At 34.6% G+C, this 25,363-nt stretch overlaps 1 protein-coding gene across 1 annotated transcript in view; it reads right to left on the bottom strand.

The window, feature by feature from the left end:
• Positions 1-25,363, bottom strand: part of LOC121368172 (protein MON2 homolog) — a 488,300-nt gene that overhangs the window by 8,116 nt on the left and 454,821 nt on the right. The window contains exons 28-31 of the mRNA XM_041492790.1: positions 5,889-6,006; positions 3,939-4,005; positions 2,368-2,428; positions 1,317-1,443 (exon numbers count right to left, since the gene is read on the bottom strand). Of these exons, the coding sequence (XP_041348724.1) occupies positions 1,317-1,443; positions 2,368-2,428; positions 3,939-4,005; positions 5,889-6,006 (373 nt within the window). The remainder of the gene's footprint in view (positions 1-1,316; positions 1,444-2,367; positions 2,429-3,938; positions 4,006-5,888; positions 6,007-25,363) is intronic.

Here is a 25,363-nt window from a genome sequence, read left to right as displayed (position 1 = left end):
GAGAGAGAGAGAGAGAGAGAGAGAGAGAGAGAGAGAGAGAGAGAGAGAGAGAGAGAGAGAGAGAGAGAGAGAGAGAGAGAGATACAGACAGAGAGAGAGAGAGAAAGAGAGAAACAGACAGACAGAGAGAGAAAGAGTGAGAGAAAAACAGTCAGACAGACAGAAAGAGACAGACAGACAGACAGACAGACAGACAGACAGACAGACAGACAGACAGACAGACAGAGGAACAAGTTAATAAATGGTCTTGAGGGTGTTTTTTTTTAATTGGGGCATAATGTTTCATGTGAACTGTCTTCTGTCTGTGTGTTGATTATGCAACTTTCAATTCACTTCACATATACCAGCAATCAGTTACATAGTAAACTGTTACATACTCAGAAAGTCACTTTATTAAAAAAAACAGTCCTATAAGAGAATCAACTAGAAATACTGTCACTAAAATGTAAGTTCAATTAAAGGTTGAAATAATTAATTAGGTTATGCAAATATAATTCATGTAACTAAACAATCATTTACCTTGGTAAAAAAAAAATAATTAAACTCACTTCTGTTTAATTCAGATTCTGAAATATTGTCTGCTGTTACAGATAACTAAGGACTACAATACAATCAAATTGCAACCACCTTCTGTTTTTGTTGAGAGTGTATGACAATGGTGGGTGGTGGTCATGTTAGGAATTACATTGTATCAAAAGGGGTTACATATATATATATATAAGTTTGAAAACTGGCACTGGAATGTGTAACAGATACCAACATACTTGCTCTAGTTACTACCTCTATTAATTAATCACCTATCTTAAGAAGCCATCTTTTATTCTCCCAATCATTTATTTAGTACAGACTGACCTATAATAATCAGCCACCTGTCTTCAAGGGCAATCTTTTCATTCTCCTTTTGGTGGCTGCTTAATATAGATTTGGATGCACTAATGCATTGCCTTCTTTTTATTATGAACAAACAAGCCCCATGTATTTTTTAAAATGGACATCTGACTCTTTCCGTAAAGCTGACATATACTTTCAGTTTCCAAACCTTCAACCCAAGGTATTAGTGATCATTATTTGATAAGATAGTTCACAAAAAGTATATTTGTATGTTTATGTATTTTTCATGTGATTCATACCATATAAGAAAATATGTGTATTTTTCATATGATTCATACCATATATGAAAATAAACAGTTGGTTGATCGACAAATGAAGAAAACTTCAGCTAAACATTGATCACTATCTTCTTTTGTGTTGTATCAGAATGTGACTATATTTAATATGTGCATATTGTAAACTGGTGATCAGTGATGGGCGCTTACCAACGAAACTATCAGACGTAGTTGAATGTATCGATCCTTTATTGAGGATGTCCATGATACGGACGACAAAGTCTTGAGGTACCAGATGTGCGTGCGGCAGAATATCATCTCGGATAACATGGACAACCTGAAGAGAAACATTAACTCAACCTGCATACACATGCACATATTTTACCATAAATTTAATTTGCATACACAAATTATTTTGAACTGGATACAAATTACCATTGTTAATGATATGGTACACAGTATACATAACATTCCAAAGAAGATTTAAACCTAATGTTGGTACACTGTGCACACTTGTAAAAAGTTTGGGCGGGTTCCAAGTAGCCCAGTGGTAAAGTGCTTGCATGATGCGTGGTCAGTCTGGGATCGAGCCACGTTGGTGGGCCCATTGGGCTATTTCTCGTTCCAGCCAGTCCTCCACGACTGGTATAGCAAAGGCCATGGTATGTGTTATCCTGTCTGTGGGATGGTGCATATAAAAATTCATTTGCTGCTAATGGGTTTTCTCTCTAAGACTATATGTGGAAATAACCAAATGTTTGACATCCAATAGCCAATGATTAATAATTAAATCAATGTGCTCTAGTGGTGTCCTTAAACAATTTTTTTTTTTAAAAGCTGTACATATATTAGGATTTAAAAAAACTATACATGTATATAATTAGTACGGTATTCATTATTTCTATCATGTCAAAGTCAAAACATCCAATAAAATCATTTTCTAATTTATTTCATTTAATTAGTATGGGACTCTGAGGAATAACTGTAATTTGTTGGAGATCAAATGTATATAGATGGTCTCATGAAGTACACAACATTTCTGTTTGATTTTTGCCTCATATCTACTAGTACTATATGTAAGCTAACAGAATGAATGTGTGTTTTTCAGTCAGTAAGCAGATTGAATGTTAATAATAATCATAATCATAATATCAGCAATAATAATAATAATAATAATAATTTATTATATAATAATAATAAAATAATAATAATAATAAAAAATATATATATATATATTTATGTGAACTTTGTGACTTCCTACCTTGCAATCTATTGCCTCATCTCTTTGGAAATCTTCAACTGATTGTGTAGGTGGTGATGGGCTGCAAGCAGTTAAGATATATATATTAGAACAATCCTCAAACAACATAATACAGGTAGTACTACAGCTATGCTACATTAGAACAATCCTCAAACAACATAATACAGGTAGTACTACAGCTATGCTACATTAGAACAATCCTCAAACAACATAATACAGGTAGTACTACAGCTATGCTACATTAGAACAATCCTCAAACAACATAATACAGGTAGTACTACTACTACAGCTATGCTACATTAGAACAATCCTCAAACAACATAATGCAGGTAGTACTACAGCTATGCTACATTAGAACAATCCTCAAACAACATAATACAGGTAGTACTACAGCTATGCTACATTAGAACAATCCTCAAACAACATAATACAGGTAGTACTACAGCTATGCTACATTAGAACAATCCTCAAACAACATAATACAGGTAGTACTACAGCTATGCTACATTAGAACAATCCTCAAACAACATAATACAGGTAGTACTACAGCTATGCTACATTAGAACAATCCTCAAACAACATAATACAGGTAGTACTACTACTACAGCTATGCTACATTAGAACAATCCTCAAACAACATAATGCAGGTAGTACTACAGCTATGCTACATTAGAACAATCCTCAAACAACATAATACAGGTAGTACTACAGCTATGCTACATTAGAATAATCCCAAACAACTTGATATTACTATAGCAATACTACATCAAAACAATCCCCCCAAAATATTAATATTACCACAGCTATGCTTCATGTACATGAGGGATAATTCCAAGAAACTTAATATTTGTACAGCTATGTTACATCAGAACACTCCCAAACAGCTTAATATTACTATATGTTACATTAGATTAAACCCCAAAACAACTTAATATTACTACACAGCTATGTTCCATTAGAACAATTCTAAACAACTTAATAGTACTACAGCTATGTTCCATTAGAACAATCCCAAACAACTTAATATCACTATACAGCTATTTTCCATTAGAATAATCCCAAACAATTTAATATTACTACAACTATGTTACATTAGAACAATCCCAAACAAATTAAAATTACTGTAACAGTACCTTCATGTAACTGCAGTTATGCTAAATCAAACCAATCCCAATCAACAATTACTAGTACTGTAGCTATGCTACATTAGAAACCCCAAGCAATACTTCAGTAACACACTTAAAATTCAAAAAGTTATTTACCAAAGATTTCAGAAAGAGATAGAAAAAATAAATAGAACATTTGGTGAAGAAGGGCTGATAATTTATATCACAGCAAGTTTAGAAGTTTTGTATTCATGGGGCCTAATTCACAAAGGTCTCTTAGGCTCTGCTAGACAACAAAGCATCCTCTTTGCAAGTCTTTTAGCATTGCACTGTGAGATCACAAAGTTGCGAGAGTTTAGTGAATTAGGCCCACGATCTATTATTTATTTGGAATATGGTGTTGATAATTCTAATAATTAACTAGAAAAAAAAATATATCAGATACTAAGTTCAATAATAACTTACGATTTTGAAAAAAGGAAATCTTCAAAAGCATTTGCTAACTCTGTCCACATAGAAACACAGGCAGCATCTAAAATGTACAACACAAATATTGGGTTGAATTTACAAAGTATATATTTACGATCCTTAAATACCTGCCTTAATTAAGATTTATTATTTTTTAATTCAGCCGTATATTTTAAATACAAAGGTATAACAAGCAAATGCCTATCATACAATATGCAAAAATACATGTAGCAGGTTTAAAAAAAGGAGACAAAATACTTTGTTGTACTCTTCTTCTTTTTTGTGATAATAGTAGTAACAATACACCGACAACCAGCAACTTAGAACTTAATTGTTTACACTTGAGTTGTAACTAGAGTTACTGCATGGGTCAGTTACATACAGAAAAGGACTGACAGGATAGAAAAGGACTGACAGGATAGAAAAGGACTGACAGGATAGAAAAGGACTGACAGGATAGAAAAGGACTGACAGGATAGAAAAGGAATGATTAAATTAATGACACCATAGCACATTTAAACTATGGCTATTTGTTGTGTAGCATATAGTCATTCTGACACTTAGTTAAGAATGATAGGAAACCCGTTGCCACACTTGTTATTTCTACACCCACAAAAAAAACACCCAAGGAAGGAAGCTTTTAGAGTCACTATCCTATAGACAAGAATGCAGTCCTGAAGCATTAGATGAGATGAAAAACACTTCAGTCCATCAAGGGCAACTGATTCTATGACCCACTGCAACTCAGTTAAGCGCTGTACCACTAAGTTACTTAATTTCAACCCCTGTCCCCATATGTGAATATAAAAAAGATATCTGTTACATAACAGACAAAAAAACATAATTACTTAAAAAATAACTTTAACATGAACCAAACAAATCTCATAGACATTAAACAAAGTACTGAATATTGGTTAATGGAACTGGAAACAAAACTAACAGTGTTTTCATGACAGAGAAGTCAGAGAATGCATTATGGAAACCTAACAACAGTAAGTTATACGAGGATGCCAGGCTGACACTGCCATCTTTCATGTAGTTTCAAGCCAGTCACAGGAAATAATAGTCACTAGATTTAATGTGCATGTATATGTAAAAATATTAAATTTTAAACCATGTTTGTCACTTTTTAAGGGATGAAAATGACCTTGAATAAAAAAAAATCATAAAAACTTTGCAGAGTTTTGAAAAGTGCAGGGTTACTGGACACATACAGTTTTTAGATGGTGGTCAAATGAGAAATTATTAAAGGAAAAACCTGAGGTGTTTCATCTATGGTTTCTTCAAAAACAAACAGATGTCGACAATTGAGACATCTAATACTTAGTAATAGAAGAAAGAAAGTGTCTTTTATAAATATTTCTATTTCTATTTCTATTTCTGAATTTTCATTTTTAGTCACCCAAACTCTAGTAGGCTTTTAAATGGCCTTAGCAAAACATATTTCTGTTTATGTTTAAAGTACATGAATATTCATTTAACAGTTTGGAAACCTGTGCCAGGACCACCAAAAGAAAAGGTTGCAAGAAATGAATGCTCAAATTCACAAGTACAAAATATTAGCAAATTTAGAAATTACATATACATTGTATGTACAAAATAATGTAAGTGACACAAGTATATGTAGAATGTTAAAGTTAGTTATATGTACCACAATTTGTGTGAAACACATTTTATTCCATTTTTGGGGGTCCAATTTGAACAAGATCCTCTTTCTTTTACAGCTGTTCAAATGCTTAATATACATGTATATGATATGACATTTCTATTAGAAAATATTCATTGCATTTGTTATGCCTCTCAGTATATATGTGCTGACAGTCAACTACTTAAAGATTACATATATGATATACAGGTGTATGTATGTTTGATAATATCCAGCAGTGAAAACCATCTGCTATCGTAGCTAGATGTTAAATAATAGCCTAGCTCTGGTAGGATTCTCACCATGTTTTTCTGCAATAGGCAAGCCAACATTGAGTACTGTGAAGAGAGAATTGATGACCAAAATCCATGTTGATGCAGACGGGCAGCTGTATTTCAAACTGAGAGGTAAACGGAAAGTCTGAAACAAATTCAGGGAGAGAATCTTTAAAATGAGTCAAACCGTAGGAAATTTATAAATAAACAACTTGATGCAATTACAGCAAATCTGAAATAAAACCAAAATGATAGAAAGTTAGAAATACGTCATTCTATCAACATTTTGCAAATAAACAGCAGATCGTCAAACATGAAGCACCTGTAGTTTGAAAAAAATCTTAAATAAATTGAAATGACAATGTTAAAAAGGAATCTGGTTAGTTACATGGACTTTTTGCTGGGTGCATGGGTTGTGACAGGATTACACTTGATGGTTCCCATAAACAAGTCTAAAAATCAATGTTAAAATCAATGCAATAATTGTTTTTAAAGCTCATGGTATTTAACTAATGCATAACAAATTAAATTTCCTCATTCTGTAAAAATTAATAAAATAAACGGACATTTAAAACTTGTTAAAATTAATTACTCTAAAACTGGCATTTTAATTAACACTGTAATTTGTAAATTTATTTTCTTTACACTTTTTCTGATTACCACCTAAACAGTATTTTCTATGTACGTGTAAACTAATTTGTGAAGAAATATGAACCTGAACCAAGTAACTTGATATATATTACTTGCTGGTTGAAAATCATCTAATATTCACCACCGTATTTAATATTTATGTCACTATAATTAATTTCTCAAAGTAACTCCCATGTGTTGCAATATAATCTAAAATATGAATTAATTAGCTCGTTTATGGATTTTTCTAATTACATACACGTGGCAGTAACGATAAATTACAAGTATGTTCTGTAATCACCACTACTGTGTGCATATTCTTGAGAAGAACAAAATGCTCTAAGGCCATCATTAGACAACTTGAGGTCAAGGAGTTATTTGCGAATGCACCTTTAATTAAAGATTCTTTTATCACTAGAGGTTGGATCGTGGTCATCTGATTCCACAGCAATTAAAGTGTTTGTGAAGGCCAAACCTGCACACACATGGGATAACTGAAGCACTGAAGCATAGGTCCAGCTGTACCAGCAACTGGCACCCATGCTTGACCAGTCATGAATGACTTCCCTTGCAGCAGCCATTAGCTAACATTGTGAGGGGCATTATCAAAAGTTACATAACCCTGGCAGGCTGGCCAGAACCACTGTCACATGACTCTCTGGCTTAAAAATAACATGGTTGAGAAGGTCAGGCTTTTGAAAGCTGCAAATTAATTGGTCAGTGGATGTTGGTGTGAAGTTTTTGTGCAACATTGGCCTGGGATCCTGTAACTGTGGTCAGATTGAGCCGAAGGGTAGCCGTGGGGAGGAGAGGTCATCAGTGGTGTGAGCCAGAGTTGTTGTGCTGTTGTGCAAGCCGATTGGTAATACCAAGGTAATATTGGCTTTCAGGACGTCACCCAGGGACTGGTGCAGACCAAGTGGACTTTACTTGTCCAAAGACTTTACAAATCATTTCTCAAGTATGCTGGATGGGAATATTCTTCAAGGAATATTGTTCTTGTAGTGTTTGCAGGTAATATAAGTGATATGCAATGATATCATTTACACAAAAACTGATATACTAGTACCGGTATATTACATAGATGGCAGATATAGCTGTATTTAGTTTTTTAAAGTATACAAAAAGAGAAAAAAAGAAGATTTCAGCTTTATGAAACAAAAGTTTCAAGTTATTAAAAAAATAAAATAAGAAACTAAATATTAATATGAAATTAATTAATTAAATATTTCTTTTGATTCTATATTTTTATTATGAGAAAACTATTTTTGTTAAAGAAAAAATTTAATCTTATTTCTTTTCATAATAATAATATTAATATGAAATATAATAATAAAAATCATGAAAAATATTGAATTAATTTTTGATTACCTTGAAAGAACCAAATTATATATGTATAGAAGTATACAATGTTTGTATACATTTGTATAGTTATATATATATTAGATTTTATCTTTTAAAAATACTCAAGAAAATTAATTTGTGTAAAAAAAAAATGAAACCTAGAATTAGAACAATCTAATGAGGAGAAATTATAATGTATCATTCATCATTCCATATTTTCTATGGGAAGCTGTTTTTGGGTGTTAAAAATATTCTTAACTTTAATTAATGTATATTGAAAAACTAAGAAAGGGAAAACAAGGAAACAAATTCCTGTTAAACAAATTTAAGTTATTGTGCATCCAAAATTTGTGTTGTATTTTCCATATATGTATGTGTGATATTTCACAAATGTATCCTACATACATATTACAAATGGTCATGAATTTTGTTTTTAATTACTCAACAAAAAAGACAATCTGTTTTATCACCATTTTGTATGTGATTTTTCACAAAATGTAGAGGTTATTTTGCTGTGAACTGGTTTAACAATATTTTGGCTATTTTGCCAGCATATTTTTGCTGTCACTGCAGTTCATTCTCAGACTTGCATGTAGCATTGTGGCTTTCTCTACTGGCACATCAGCAAAAGAGTTGGTTTACTACTACCAGTCAAATTACTAGTTTGCTTTTATTTGACCATCAGGAAAGGATTGACCAAATGTGAAAGTACATTTCTTTAATTTATGATAATTAAAGGAAATAAATAAGTTTTCTTTTTGCAGTATGACTGATAAAATACAATGTACAAGTAACTCTCTGCTTATAAGATAACTTTTATTGCAAATTTGTTAACATTTTCATTTCCATAAAATAAGTTGACCATCTGTACTGACATGATGGTAGAGGAACAGAAAATCACAATGCTAAGTTCAAAAAGGATGAACGACAGGATTGTGAAACAGGTTCATGGTAAAACAACCAGTGTGTTCAACAAATGATCATCAATCTTGGATTTTCAATTACACTTATCACAGCATTTGCATTTTCACCATACACAAAATTCTGAAACTTGAAGATTTGTATCATGTTATATATTGAAATGTTTTAAAATGCAAATAAATTGCTTCTTCATCTAAAAACCTCAAAAAATATAAGAATTTTGTATTTCTTTCTCTGCATTTTATAAGTTATGGAAATTGATTTAGTTTTTTTGTATGCAATATAATAAATCATACATAAAATAATTTTTAAAAAAGATTCTTTTTTATTAGTTTCAATTTATTTATATACAGTAAAGTACACTTATAATGAACATGCATAGAACGAACTACTGCATAGAATGAACTGATTGTAAAGTCCTGTTTTATCTCCCTATACATTAAAAACTTATGCGAATATGTACAATGAACTACTGCTATAAAAAAAAATGTAACTAAGATGGTCCCTTCCGGGGCATTGTAAGAGTACTTTACTGTATGCATAATGATTATGGAAATATGTATATATATATATCAGTGATTCATTCATAAATCTACCTTTATATTATTTTATTGCATTTACATACATGTAAATCCCCTGTGTAAAAATATCAGTATTGACTTTTGAAGCACACATGTTCTTATCAATCAAAAGCAAAATTGGCCATGTTATTTTAATAAAAATCAATATACACATATCTTTTTTCTCATTTCTTTTTTATAATTTCAAAACAAAAACAAAGAAAAAAAATTGGAGCTCATTTGTTATCAACTCTTTTATTAACTTTCCTTACAATCCGTCCTTCAAAAAAAACAACCCAAACAAACAACCCAAAACTAAACTGTAAACAAAACAACAAAGCCAACCTTCCATTAAAATAACTTTTTAGAAAGTTGTCAATTTTTTTTGGTGGGATAAGACTAACAATATTTTGCATAGCACAGTGGGGCAATATGCTTTCTAGGTGACATATAACACAAGCTGTAACAGCCATGTTCTGCATTCTTGAAGAAGTAAATGATGCAGAAATAAAATATGACTCAACATTATGGTCATGCATGATGCAACATTACCATGGAAATGGGTCAATGGCCCCTAAACACTCCTATTTTACCCAGGGACTAAGAGCTCTACATCATCCCATGGTCAGCTAGCAGGAAGGCCCAGTTTGGGTAAACTACATTAAAATAAAAATACCACTTGCAATGTCACTACAATTGTTTTTAAATATTGGTTTTGAAGATGTTCTCACGATTCACACTACGTGACATGATTTAGTCATTAAAATATATTAATTTTTAATGAACGTAAAAGAAATATGAAATATGTTTTTTTTTTCAAGAACCTCAGATGGACCCCTTCATGTAACTGGCCAAACTCCACCTTTATTGGAATTGCATCATGTTATGTAATTCTGTGAAGTCATTACCTATGACCAGCAAACTAAGCCCACAAACAGTGAGCACAATTATCAGCCTTTGCAAACTGTTACTGGGAATGGCATAACACCTGCTGAGAAAGCCTGGGTGAATCAATAGGACAGAATATTTGCCCATAGCTGAGAGGTTACAGTCAACAACAACTGACATCCCAAATCAACCAGTCTGGTACTTGTGAGAAAAATTATCTTTTACAAACTTTTAATCATCTTTATTTTTTTTTAAAACAACAATGAAAATAAGCTTTCTCCAAAATACTAATACATTTTAAAATATTTTTTTCTTTTCGTTTAATGAAACAGGGGACTGTGTGTATTCTTCAATGTTAAAATGGACTAAAATTAATAATATTTCTGACCATTTAGATTGCTCACATTTAAAAATGAAATTTGATCCTGAAAGGGAAAAACAAGTTCTTGATTTTAAAACATATCCTAAAAACGCAAAGAAAATACTATTTTTTTAACAACAATTACTATATATGGCTATTTTAAGACTTGTTCTGAGCAATAAGAGAGAGCTGTAAAACGTAAACTACTACTGAACAGCAGAATGGGTTATTCTACACACACTTTTCCCATAGACAAGCCTCTGATGTACACTGACAGGGATAAATAAAATAAAATCCTGTGGATCCACCAAGTGTGATTGATCTCATGACCTACTGCACCTCAGGACAGCTTGAAACAAACTAAATGTCATCTAATAAATGATATTGTCTCAGAAAATAACCTGGGGCCTAATTCACAAAGCTCTCTTAGGCTCTGCTGGACAACACAGCATCCTCTTTGCAAGTCTTTTTACATTGCACTGCGATATCGCAAAGTTGTGAGTGTTTAGTAAATTAGGTCCCAGGTTTCTGCAATTTTTAAGTTCAACAAGTTCTAAATGTCATGCTTGCCCACACCTAGTTCTGATTTTTCACCTCCATCTATGTTACAACTTTACAAATTAGATATCGTACATAATTACTAAATATATATAGACAAATCATGTGTATTCAGTGGTAATTTGGAATTGACTGTTGTGTACCAGCTGTGATTGGTTGTGTATTCAGTGGTAAGTTGGGATTGGTTGTGTACCTAGTGGGATTTTGAGATGGGCTGTGTATTTACATGGTGGTCTATAAATAGGTTGTTGTATATTATTAGACAAACATTGATTGGTTTTTGTATATCAGTTACTAATTCATAACTGGTGAATGTGTACTAGGGGATAAACTCTGACAAACTGTTGTGTATTGGGTGATGGTGTCTGACTAATTAGTGTGTGTATTAGATGGTGTGGCACACATTCTATGTATTGCTGTGTAATCGTAGGCTTACAATTTATATTCAACTGATATCTTTACTATTTCGGTTGATAATAGACTACTTATTATTTCTATTTGCTCTCCACTCCATGGCAAATAATGTCAAATACCAAAACAGCCAGAATTTAAGTATACTGAGGTAATGTAAAACATCTTTTTGTTTTGTTGAATAAACTTAATTCCTCTTCAACCCCAACCCATCTTACACATTCTCACAGAGCCCAGAGTGTCACATACAGCAGGTTTGTTTAAACTGTGTGGAGTTTTTCTCCCGTGAGCCAACATTCACTGCCAGGAGATCATCAATCTCCAATCTGTCAGACCTGGTCTCTCTCATCACTTTCTGATGGCTTTCCTCTTACACCATTTTACATAACTGTTTGTCCAGTGATGCAATCCAGACCCTGCAAACTGCCCTCAAATTACTGACAGTGGAGTAACCAGGCTTCCAGTGAAGTAACCAAGCATCACATGCATCCAAGCACCCTGTCCTCACCACAGCACTTTTCAGCCAGTGAGAGTTAGTGTTAGCAGGGATGAAGTAAGAAAACATCATGTTTTGAATGGGGCTATGTCCGTATTGCAGCACCAGCTACCCATAGGATCTCAGTGTTACTGGAGGTGAAGTAACAGAATATAACCTTGTTAATGGGAAGTCTTTTATCTTTATTGCACCACTGGCCTGCCTCAGTTCACCATCAGTGAGATAACAGGATCACAAGGTTGGTTTGAAACTTGGCCTTAAAGAAGTCATTAACACTTTAGGTGGATTTAGACCAGGAACAAGATGGCTTCAGACTAACTCCAGTTGGAGATGTTTCATTGAGAACTAAATACTATGACATAAATACACATAGCAGCTGTTGCATGTGTTACTTACAGGGTGTGATGTTTCACTGTTGTATTATTTTATTTCAACTTTTTATCTGATTTTAGAATTCTTTGCATATAATAATTTTTCACGCAGTTGATTTGATGTAAAATGCTGAACAATTAGCATTATTTAAGTATGGTATAGAATTTTCAGATTAAAAACAAATAAGTTGAATTTCTTTTATCATCTCTGAACATAATCTAGTTAAATAAGCCAGTATTGTATGTGTTTAACTCTACACATATAGAGACTTCTTACATTTTGTTCCTAAAGTTTTCTGTTTGCCATTTTCAAACCGAAAAAGGATCCAAATTTCTTTCCTTTGACATCAGATTTATGATTTTTGCCAGACCAATCAATTGTAACTACTTCTATTATAATAATTATTTTGCCAGGTTTGCCCTAATCAAGACAAATGCACTGTCTTCATGGATGTGAACCATATATTTCTGTTTTACGCCCATCTAAGTAGCTGACTAATCTGTTTTATTATTATGTCAGAAAACTGGCACCAGCACCAACCAATACTTCAGTGTATATATTTTTTAATATATTCTTTTTTCACCACAACTTATGTGCAATGATAATGTATGATGATTTTGACCTAGATGTCGGACACCAACTAAATGTGATCAATGACATTCAGTCGTGTTACCAATTACTTGTGCCATGTTAGATATCTGCTATTAAAGCAAAACCAACAACACTGCTTTATTATTCTTTTTACACATAAAATATATAATCATTTGCTTTCATAATTTAAAATTTTGAGAGGGACAGGATATTTGAAAACTTTTAACTAGTTTTGATAATTAGATGCACAACTGTTCTATAAATTTGGTGATAAAAAGAATATATACTTTTAAATATTTTAATGAAAATGTGGGCATTATTTCACTTGAATGTCGTACTGTTCTCAAAGTCTCATAATCATGCCGAACATTTGTATTCAGTGGAGTATCAACTAAATTCATAATCAAATCATATATTTATATGTATTTTATAATGAATCCCACCAACTTAACCTACAATTTAATTTTCAGTTTCTGAGTACATCTTCATAAACATACATATATGTTTAGAAATATTCACACCTCTCTACTTTTCTTCAGATTAGCATTTACTGAGTATATCTACATAAAGATACATGTATGTTTAGGAATATTCATACCTCTCTACTTTTAGAAAATTTGTTTCTAATTTTCATTATTATTCATACTTACCTAGTGCTAGCACAACAGCAATGCTCTTGTTGTGCTAGCACAGTAAGCTGAATAAAACTATTTTCAGAGTAGCATTTTCTAGTTTAGAAATATTCACACCTGTTTATTTTTTTCAGGTGATTTTCACCTGAGCCACACCTGACGTTTCGTTTACTTCCACACACCAGCGAGTGGTGACAATAAAAGAATGGAAAATGCATAGTTCGTACGACCTATCGATGCATGGTGGGCGTGACACCGTGGGGGACCGCCCGTTCAAGGCGTACCCGCACCACCCTCAAGCCACAATGCCATCGTCCTACTATGGGTCAGGCTACACCAGCCAGTCCTACATGAACCAGGCGGCGGCGGCAAACTGTGGCATGCAGCTGCCACACACCACCTCCCAGGACTACTCCCAGGCCATGTCCGCATGCCGTGGTGGGGGGCTCGACATGCCACTGCCCGGGACGTCCAGTTCGGATGGCCTCCACGCCGCATCGAGTCACACGAGTCGCCCCATGCATCTAATGGACATGAACGTGTCTCTGCGGAAGCAGGACGAGGATGACCACTACAGCCACCAGAGTTCCCCGGGGCTCGCCTCCACCTCCATCAACTCCTCTTCCAGCCCCATCGATGACCACGACAGCAGCAACTCCCCGGGCAAGGACGGGGGAGACCTCGACGGGTCGTTCAAGATGCCACCCAAGAAGCGGCCGGTCAACGTGGACGAGGAACAGAAGGACGAGGGCTACTGGGAGAAGAGGAAAAAGAACAATGAGTCGGCCAAACGGTCGCGCGAGGCACGCCGCATGAAGGAGGAGCAGATCGCGCTCAGAGTTGTCTTCCTTGAACAAGAGAACCTCCAGCTACGCACTGAGGTGTCGCTGCTGAAAAGCGAAATAGAAAAACTGCGCTGCATGTTGTACAATTCGTGACTGATTGATTCATGGTGTGATGCCAGGTAAATGAACACTATGCAAGACGTTGCTAGTTAGAGGATTCAGTGTTACCATGAGAGAGTTTTAAACAATGTGCTGGGAAAATTCAGGTATATTTATAATACTTTCTACACAATATAACTGGAATACTGAGGTTTGGTGAAAAGCCAGTTGCAGGCAGGACATTGTTACAAAATTGACAGAACAGAATATTGAATATATGTGTAAAAAATGTATATTGTGCACTTTCCAGGATAGAATAAAACCATGTAAATACTTTGTGTTATTTGTTCAGTGATAAATCCGTAAACACGTACTCTATATTTTCGCCTACATATCAATTTTTTTTATTATCAAAATATTATTTCATAACCCCAGCAGGGGGGTGGGGGAGTCAGAAAGTGAAACAGAAAATACTAGCATTTTGCATTTTGGATACGATATTTTAAGTTTTTATTGTTGAATTATGACAAATGTTTATACATTGGTGGCACCTAAGTCTGTGCACCTAAGCATTTATGTTATATTTTAAAGTTAAAATCTTTCTTTAAAAATATTTGTTTCACTGCCATAGTACAATGGAACAATAAACATGTTACTACTGAAAGTTTTTTTTTTTTTTAAACTCAAATAATGAGTGCTTTTTTAGTGGCACCCCACTGTATTAACTGGCCTGCATAATGGCACATAAGTCTCAACATGTCTGTCGTTACTGTTCATAGAAACAACAAATAAATAACGGATCTGACTTTTCTTAAGTTTTAAACAACAAACACTTCCTATTATAGTTTGTTTCAGGTTAATTTAGATTATTGGTGTTCCATGCTCCTTTATTTGAATAACACAAAATGACATTATATAAAAAAAGCCATGTCAAAATTTATTATCATTATTCAACAAAAGTTGTCTCTTATTGACTGTGTAAATGAGCACAAATAGTGTTCGTTAGTCATATAGGACAATCAATGATAATTTTGAAACAGGCTATAGCTAAAAATAGGCCATGCTGTAAGCTTTATATTCTGGGCAGCCATATTGGTTGTGTTGTGTCACTCGGATGGAAATTAAAAGTACGCTTGGATGTTTACGCTAACAGATAAAATAAAACATTTATTACATTGATGGATTCATAAATTACAATAAGGTATGTATTGAAGCTTCTGTGTAAACTTGTGTAAGTTGATATACAATGTTGATCATTACAGTGGGGACAGACACATTTTGACGGGTGATACCGAAACATGTTGATTGAGACTGGCAAAAGTATACTTTTAGGCATTAATAACTTAATACAGAGGGGTTTTTTTTTCAATCATATTGTTACCTATCAGTTTTATACATATATTCACAATCAAGATGTGTTGTTTTAACAATTGTTGCAAACATACCCCAACACTTGTTTCAAGATGACTTTTGCCATGTGACATGAATGTAATCAAATAAGTTATTGTTAATATGATGATTTAATTTTGTATAACTTCAATTGTTTGGTATTAAATTGGTTTTGGTTAGAAAATCATGTCATGGGAAAGACATTTTAAATATCAAGACGGCCATCACTAATTGCAAAACTGTAAACAATGCCAACCGCATGCCCATTTTTATTCTGCCATTAATAGTTGCAAAAATTATATTATTCTTATTTGCTAAAAATAAATACTAGTACTTTAATAATACATGTGTATTTTTAGGCTGTTCTTGGATTGAGTTACAAACAGGTAAAAACAAACAAATTTCAATTTTAAATTAGGGATGACTTCTCGTCGCCGACACTGACTAATAGTCAGATTACAGTAAAAGTTTTTGAAAATGTTTTTTAAAAGCTAATAGCCACAGGGCTAATGGGTTTGTGATTTTCCTATTTATTTAATTTTTATCTGCAATATAACCCCCACCTCCCCCAACAAAGCCCCACACACCACTGCAAGAAACCAACACAAACCAAACACCCTACATATATTTAAAGTAAAGTACTTTGTGGGTTAAAGAAAATTAGTATTTTGTGATACCTTAATAGACTAGGGACTGTTTGCTTTATGCTTTATGTAGAGTACCAGTTAATAGGGCTAGTAGGTTAGCATATGCCCCTAGCCCGACATGAAAAGAACCAGTCTTAGGTGTGAGGCTAGCCTATTTGTGGAACACTGCAAAATAACCTAACAGTATCTCACCTGATGATCAAGGAAGTTATTATGTCTGGGAGTAGTAATCATTTACGTTAAAAAGTTTTAACAGTATCTCACCTGATGATCAAGGAAGTTATTATGTCTGGGAGTGGTAATCATTTACGTTAAAAAGTTTTAACAGTATCTCACCTGATGATCAAGGAAGTTATTATGTCTGGGAGTGGTAATCATTTACGTTAAAAAGTTTTAACAGTATCTCACCTGATGATCAAGGAAGTTATTATGTCTGGGAGTGGTAATCATTTACGTTAAAAAGTTTTAACAGTATCTCACCTGATGATCAAGGAAGTTATTATGTCTGGGAGTGGTAATCATTTACGTTAAAAAGTTTTAACAGTATCTCACCTGATGATCAAGGAAGTTATTATGTCTGGGAGTGGTAATCATTTACGTTAAAAAGTTTTAACACTATTTGAGGATGACATTTATCTTAGTGGTAATCATTTACGTTAAAAAGTCTTAGGCATGATGTTTCCTGTTTGCTATTCCTGTCTACTGCTATTCAGTAATCAACCAATTAATCAACCAATCAATCAACCAATCAACCAATTAATCAATCAACCAACCAATCAATCAATCAATCACACATACAATCAAACTATCAACCAACCAACCAACCAACCAATCAATCAATCAATATTTAGTATACCAAAATGCCCCAAATAGAGCCAGTACAAAATGCATACATATGATATAACAGGACGTATAAGTACCCTACATGATATAACAGGACGTATGAGTACCCTACATGTATATATGAATGCGGTGGCAGTACAAAATGCATACATATGATATAACAGGACATATGAGTACCCTACATGTATATATGAATGCGGTGGCAGTACAAAATGCATACATATGATATAACAGGACGTATGAGTACCCTACATGTATATAAATGCACGTATAACAGGAGTACCCTACATGTATATATGAATGCGGTGGCAGTACAAAATGCATACATACAGGACGTATGATACCCTACACAGTACAAAATGCATACATATGATATAACAGGACATATGAGTACCCTACATGTATATATGAATGCGGTGGCAGTAGGTTTCCTCTTTTATACTACAAAGTGTAAAATAAATGTACAAACACCAAATAATTAAAGTGGGCTGACGAGTCATTCAGCAGATATTCCCTTTCTTTATTTTCAGTTGATTTTGTGTCTGTGTGTGTGTGTGTGTGTGTGTATGTAGGTTTGTCTGTGTGTGTATGTATGTGTGAGTGCATATGTATGTATGTCTGTGTGTATGTGTGGATATGTATGTGTGCGTGTATGCATGTAAACTATATTATTAGAACATAACAGTAGTCATCAGTTATGAATAAACTTTCTATTCCTATTCCCTGTGGACTAAAGCATTAATATAAACTGTAAAATAATGTGAACTCAAAACAACAATATTTTCAACATACTACTGGCATTCCAATAACAGAATGATTATTTAATAAAACATGACCAGTTGTCAAATTCATAACAATTTGTCATAGAAAATAACAATAATGTAATAATTCCTACAAGTTAAATGATGAAATACATCTGGATTCTGCTTAGTGTTTGTTTTCATGTGTAAATAAAAGAAAACAAATAAGATTTCAAGGTAAAATTATCAAAATTGTTAGGCTATCATAGTAGATGTGTAGACCTAATAAATCAAATCCTTGCACAGTTCATATAATACATTGATTAAAACCAATGACGGATGATGAAATTCCCAGTAACAGTAAATATAAATCATTCAGTCATAATTGTTAAATGTCCTTGTTTAATGAATCCCTACAAATAATTTTTATTTAGTGTGCTGGGACATGCGATTACATATTCGCTGTTGTGACTAAGTGACATTAACAAATCTATTAAATATTCTGTACCACATTTTGTCAAACAAATTCAGAAAGTCTGCAACACCCTGTGATTGAGCAGGTTCTAATGGAAATAGATTGGAAACACGATAAAGAAAACAGCTCTTGCTACAGTTTACATTTTAACATTTACTGATTTAACTTATATGTATTTATTTTATATGCATATTCCTACATACCATGAACTTACACACTTAACACAGGCACATATATATTTTTTTTTTTCTTAGTCAATTTCTGTCCTGGATTGAAGATTTGGCAGTAGTCAGAACTTGCGCCCATGACAGGCATGCGATATAATAGTTTGCTCTGAATGTGATAGTTAAAGCATTTGAACTTGAAAATAAAGTCAAATTTCAATGAAATGAAAGAAAGAAATGTTTTATTTAACGACGCACTCAACACATTTTATTTTCAGTTATATGGCGTCAGACATATGGTTAAGGATCAGATAGATTTTGAGAGAAAACCTGCTGTCGCCACTACCTGGGCTACTCTTTCTGATCAGCAGCAACGGATCTCTTATTTGTGCTTCCCACAGGCAGGATAGCACAAACCATGGCCTTTGTTGAACTAGTTATGGGTCACTGTTCGGTGCAAGTGGTTTACACCTACCCATTGAGCCTTGTGGAGCACTCACTCAGGGTTTGGAGTCAGTATCTGGATTAAAAATCCCATGTCTCGACTGAGATCTGAACTCAGTACCTACCATCCTATAGACCGATGGCCTAACCACGGCGCCACCGAGGCCGGTCAAATGGAATGAAGCCAATATTTTATGGAGAATTGCACTATATGATCGAAGAAAATACGATCTTAATAAAATTTGCATGTGGCAAATATGTTCTTCTTTAGATTTGTACACATACCGTACATCATGTTTAATATCTACTTTAACTTAAATCATTATATTAACAACTGTTTGCGATAAATTATATATGCCATATACTAGAATAAACAACAACACATTCATATTTTGGTTTGGGTAATAGACCATAGTTTTATTTATACATGCTCGTACCTAATGTCGTGAAAGATGACATAGGACTTTAGAACTATGGTCCTCCATCTCAAACTATAACTACATAATCACTAAACTAAATAACTAACATTAAATAACAGAATTAGGGTGAGGTGGGTGGGGATAAAACTTTAGCGCTTATGATAACGTGTTGCTTTATCGCTGCCGGAACATGAATGCCCGCTTTTTGGGATTAAACAAAGGAACTTGCTTATAAGCCCTATGATTGGCTCATTCAAACTACAGAACATGCACTGCGCCCTTCGATTGGCAGAAGACATGCCATACATTTAGACAGGGCATGTTACGCATTGCGCAGCGGAAGTAATTGATGCGTAACAATTTACGACTTCAGTCACCGGAAGGTAAACAAAGACATGCATATTTCGCAGACATTTAACCGATATTTAAACATTCAGAAACATCTGTGGGCGGGCGATCTACAACATATTAATAACATGTTAATTAATTAACATTCACATACTGGTATGTACCCTGAACATGAACATTTGTTTTTAAAAAGAAGATAACTTTCAGGTCAGTGAGACCTAATGTCTCCAGTTAAATAATATGGAACTTTGTTTATAGGTTCCAATCATGGCCATATGATTGAAACATTTATTCCTAAAAATGTATCCAATTAAAAAAAGAAAAAATTAACAAACAGTATTTTTCCCTGCCTCCCACACCCTATACCACCCTGACATAAACCTGGAAATAACTTTGTCCAGTCTAGTGTTGGAGGATAGGCTGTCAGGAATGGCAATAAACAGACTCCCACACCTTACACCACCCTGACATACAGTGTAAATAACAGTCTAGTGCTTGAGGATAGGCTGTCAGCGATGGCAATAAACAGACTCCCACACCCTACACCACCCTGACATACAGTGTAAATAAACACACACACACCCTACACCACCCTGACATACAGTGTAAATAACAGTCTAGTGCTTGAGGATAGGCTGTCAGCGATGGCAATAAACAGACTCCCACACCCTACACCACCCTGACATACAGTGTAAATAACAGTCTAATGCTTGAGGATAGGCTGTCAGTGATGGCAATAAACAGACTCCCACACCCTACACCACCCTGACATACAGTGTAAATAACAGTCTAGTGCTTGAGGATAGGCTGTCAGCAATGGCAATAAACAGACTCCCACACCCTACACCACCCTGACATACAGTGTAAATAACAGTCTATAGTGCTGGAGGATAGGCTGTCAGCAATGGCAATAAACAGACTCCCTGCCAGGGGACTGACTCACAGTCAATTCTGGACAGATCTAATCACAAACCAAACACCCACGAGCTTGGACCAGGAGATTGTGTCTCCACTCATTCTTCCAGTCCCCACTTGAAGCAGCCAGTTCGCGTAACATTATGCAACAGCCTACAACTACATACCAAAAAGCCTCGAGGGCGCAGTTTAGGCCCCACAGGATCCATGAAAAAGTGTTACGGATTAAACTCACTTAGAAAAAGTACCATTGTTGTTTGTTTTCCTTTCAACAGTTTACCAACAGGTCTATTTTCAGTGATCACCTAAGATACAATATATTATGGCAAAAAGCTTTTGAGAGTAGGACTGCCACTGTTGTTTCTTTGACAGATGGCTTGGCTTGCTTGAACACATTAAAGACATGTAGGTGATTCAGGCAGGTTAATTACTTTCTGCATAGTGTGAGAGAGATCACAAGATCAATCCTTTCACTGGGCTATTCCCAATCCATATGTTTTTGGTTTGTATTATGTGGTATTTATAAAATGGGAAAGTGCATACTAAAGATCTCTAATTACTAATACAACTAGGGCAGGATCGAGCACAGTGGGTAGAGCATTCTCCTGAGATGCTTGGGCCTAGAATCAAACTACCTCAGTGGAACCAATCTCAGATTGGGTTCCCCCCCCCCCCCCCCCCCCCCCGTTGCAACCATGACTGGTATATCAAAGGCCATAATATGTACTGTCTGGGAAAGTGCATATTAAAAAAGTCTTCGCTGCTAATGGGCAAAAATTAAAGTTAAAGTTTGTTTTGTTTAATGACATCACTATCATCGGCTATTGGTGGTCAAACATTTGGTATTTCTGACTTGTAGTCATCAGAGGAAACCTGTTACATTTTTCTTAATGCAGAAAGGGATCTTTTATATGCACTTTCCCAGAGACAGGAAAGCACATACCACGGCCTTTGACTGGTTGGAACAAGAAAAAACCCAATCATTTGAATGGATCCATTGAGGTGGTTTGATCCGACTGAACTAAATCCTGCCCCACTAATGGACAAATGAAGCGGGTTTCTTCTAAGAATATTTATCAGAATTAACAAAGTCAGTAACTGATTATCAATGTGCATGCTCTAGTGGTGTCACTGATATTTTAAAACTTTAATTAAAATAGAGATATTCTAGGTAATGGATGGGAATTTCTTCTTCCATATTTGAAACCAGTTGCTGTTAACATAAATTGTATTCCACACAAGTAAGAGTCAAAACTGTTTTTGAGTGTTATTTATAATATTCAGTTAAACAAGTGTTTTGCATAATGTACAAATTGAATGTATCAGTATGCTTCTCCATATCACCAGTCCAGGCATTCATATCATCAAGTGAATATTAAGTGAGTAGTTCAAGCCCATTCAAGTCTAAATCAAGTCTAAATCAAGTCTTATGGAAGATGACCTTATTTGATAAAAACTATTATATTAGCACTTAAATGTTAAAAATTCTATACAGATGAATGAATGAAACAGAAAGAAAAAAACAGAAAGGGAAGGAGTAGGCGGAGATTTTGCCAACCACTGTTCCACCCCTTGACCTTTAGCTGGCCAGAGAGAGAAAGTACTGAGTGACCCAGCAAGACCAGATGACCGGGTTTGAGCCACATGTAACAGTGTATCATAGCACAACACATTAACTCCTCTCTCTGTTTGATTACCTAGCCCCCTGACACTGTGACCCTGTAAACAGCACCCAGCCCAGCCCTTACAGCACCATCCCAGTCTTCAGCTTTGTGTGTCTGCTGCTTTCAGTCACTCTAGCCATGGGTGGGCCAGCCACTGTTTGAACAAAATATCACTTGCACGTTCTTCAATCAGCCAAAGTGTTCTGAGCTGGAACAAGCTCCTGCTGCAATAATACAGTTGAGCAATATGCCAAAGAAGTTTAAAAAGTGTGGCCCACAAGTTAATGGTTACTATCTGTGAAGTAAGTTACATACAAACAAGTAGGACAGATACAGCAACGACATCATGATTCAACATGATGCCCATTATGTCAGCCATTTCTGTGTTTGCATCCAATTAATTAATTCATTTCAATTTATTTTCATGCTTATATCCAATTAAGATTCACATATGCTGACCTGGGCACACCCTCAGCCATCTGGCCTATTTCACTATTTGTCCAGGATAGTGGGTTAGTTGTTAGTGATTAGTGTGAAAGAAATTGCTTTGGTGGCCAGACACCCACAAAAAGGAGTGAAGCTTTTGATATCCTTGTCATGAAGCACAGGAATTAACATCTTACCACACCTACTAGCAAATGACAATCAGTTGAGTGCTCACTTGAGGTGCTTGCATTGCAGGATCAAACCACCTTGGTGGATCTATTCAACTAATTGTTCTGTTCTCTCATTCCAACCAGAACTGGTCAAAAGCTGTGGGAAAGTACATATAAAAGACCCCTGCCTGCATTAGAAAAAATGTAGCAGGTTTCCTCTGATTGTCAGAATTATCAAATGTTTGACATCCAATAGCTGATGATTAATTAATCAATGTGCTCTAGTGGCATTGTTAAACAAAACAAACTTTTAACTTTGCAGGGTTACAACCAACTGAAATCACATAGCCAACAGTGAGGTATGAAGCAAAGGCTTTTTCATACACTCTTTCAGTTAACATACACACCACAGATCTTATAAATACAAAGTACGTAAGTATTGTCTATTATATTTTTTACATTCATCGGGGTATGAACAAAAAAATCATGAGCAAACTGTGTGAATCGGCGAATTCGTACATAAGTTTGCGGATGATATTTTTTTTCATACCCAGATGAACGAAAAAGAAATAACAGACAATCCTTAATTAAAACTAGCATTAGCAATTATAAATCATGCAATATTAGTAAGCACAGAACTTAGTTTTTTAAACAAATATTTAATAAAACACTGATATAACATGACACTAGGTTATAAAATAATTAAATATTACTTATAATTAAATTTGAATCATACTTGCTAATAATAACACTAAAACTTCATACTTTATTTTGAATTATTTTGAATCCATAAACAATAAGACAACTTGCCCATATAAAATGATGTCATCAGATATGATGTTCCCTGACAATATAATATTTACGTTCATCAAGTAATTAACAAACTCCTGCTGCTACGTTTGCACCAATGGGATGACATTAAGTTGTAATGAATGCAATGGAAATTTAATTATTACAACATAAACAAACATATACGGTGTTTCTTTAATATGATCAACCCCACTTAAAAAATGTTAAGAAATGGTATTAAACCATTCATCCAAAAAAAAAAAAAATCATTTAAAAAAGCCATGTCATACGATAATTAAGATCTTTCCACTGCTAAGAATCCAACTATTCTATGGGCAATCATAATATAAGCACATTAAGATCAATTCATGTTATGATGGTAAAAACACTTTTTAGTATTAAATCATTCATGGATCCAAGAACGAATCATATCACCATTAAACTGTCTCAGCTACTCAGCAGCCCAAGACTATGAGAAGCAAGAAGCACGTGAAATGTTGTTTTAATGAGATCAATTCATGTTCTAGAATAGCTGGGGAAGGTTTGGAAATAGACACTAAACTGTGTTACACCATTCATCAAAGAGACGAGCATCTCTTCAGGGACATCTGTCAAAGAGAACACAACAACAAAGAGATGTTATCCCTGATGACCAACATGCTGACCATCATGCTGACCACCACACTGACCATTACAAAGACATAAAACTTGGCTTCCCCCTCAACAAGGGCAGCTGTAAAGTGGGGAAATACCGGTGACAGAAATCACAGATTAATTGGTCTGCCGGCACGTGTCGACAAAAGACCTCGGACATCATCGGACCATTGCAGTTTTGTTTACGGACGGTAACATCTTACGAAAAGAATGAAGTCTCCCGCACTTGGCACTTCACAGATGTTTAGAATATTTTTAGCTGGGGTAGTTCACTGGTCTTTTCACACTGTTACGCCCGGTACACAATTATTACAGAGCGGTTATGAAATGTCTCACCTGGCTACTGACCTAGTCAGACAGTGATTACACCTGGACAACATAAACCCTGTCAGACTGGGCCTCTGTTTTAGGTTTAATACTGCGGTTAATACTGGGAACTGTCATGTATTGTAGAACATGACCAGTTAAATACTGTATTTCGTATATATGGTATTAACAAATTACACAGACATAGATCTACCAGTTCAGTACAATAAAAATATGATTATTGCATTATAGTTATAGTTATTTACATAAACATTAGGAATGAATGAATGAATGAATGCATGTTTAACAACACCCCAGCACAAAAATACACGTCGGCTATTGGGTGTCACAAATGGTAAACATTAGGAAATGCTGAAATAACAATAACAAATATTTCAGAGTGGTGATGTACAATGTAGAGAACATAAAAACAATTTAGCACAGTTATATATAATATTAGT

This window comes from Gigantopelta aegis, chromosome 3 (assembly GCF_016097555.1).
Source record: "Gigantopelta aegis isolate Gae_Host chromosome 3, Gae_host_genome, whole genome shotgun sequence".
NCBI classification, from domain to species: domain Eukaryota; kingdom Metazoa; phylum Mollusca; class Gastropoda; order Neomphalida; family Peltospiridae; genus Gigantopelta; species Gigantopelta aegis.
The sequence above is the reverse complement of the archived record's forward strand: the minus strand, read 5'-3'. Positions and strand labels throughout refer to the sequence as shown.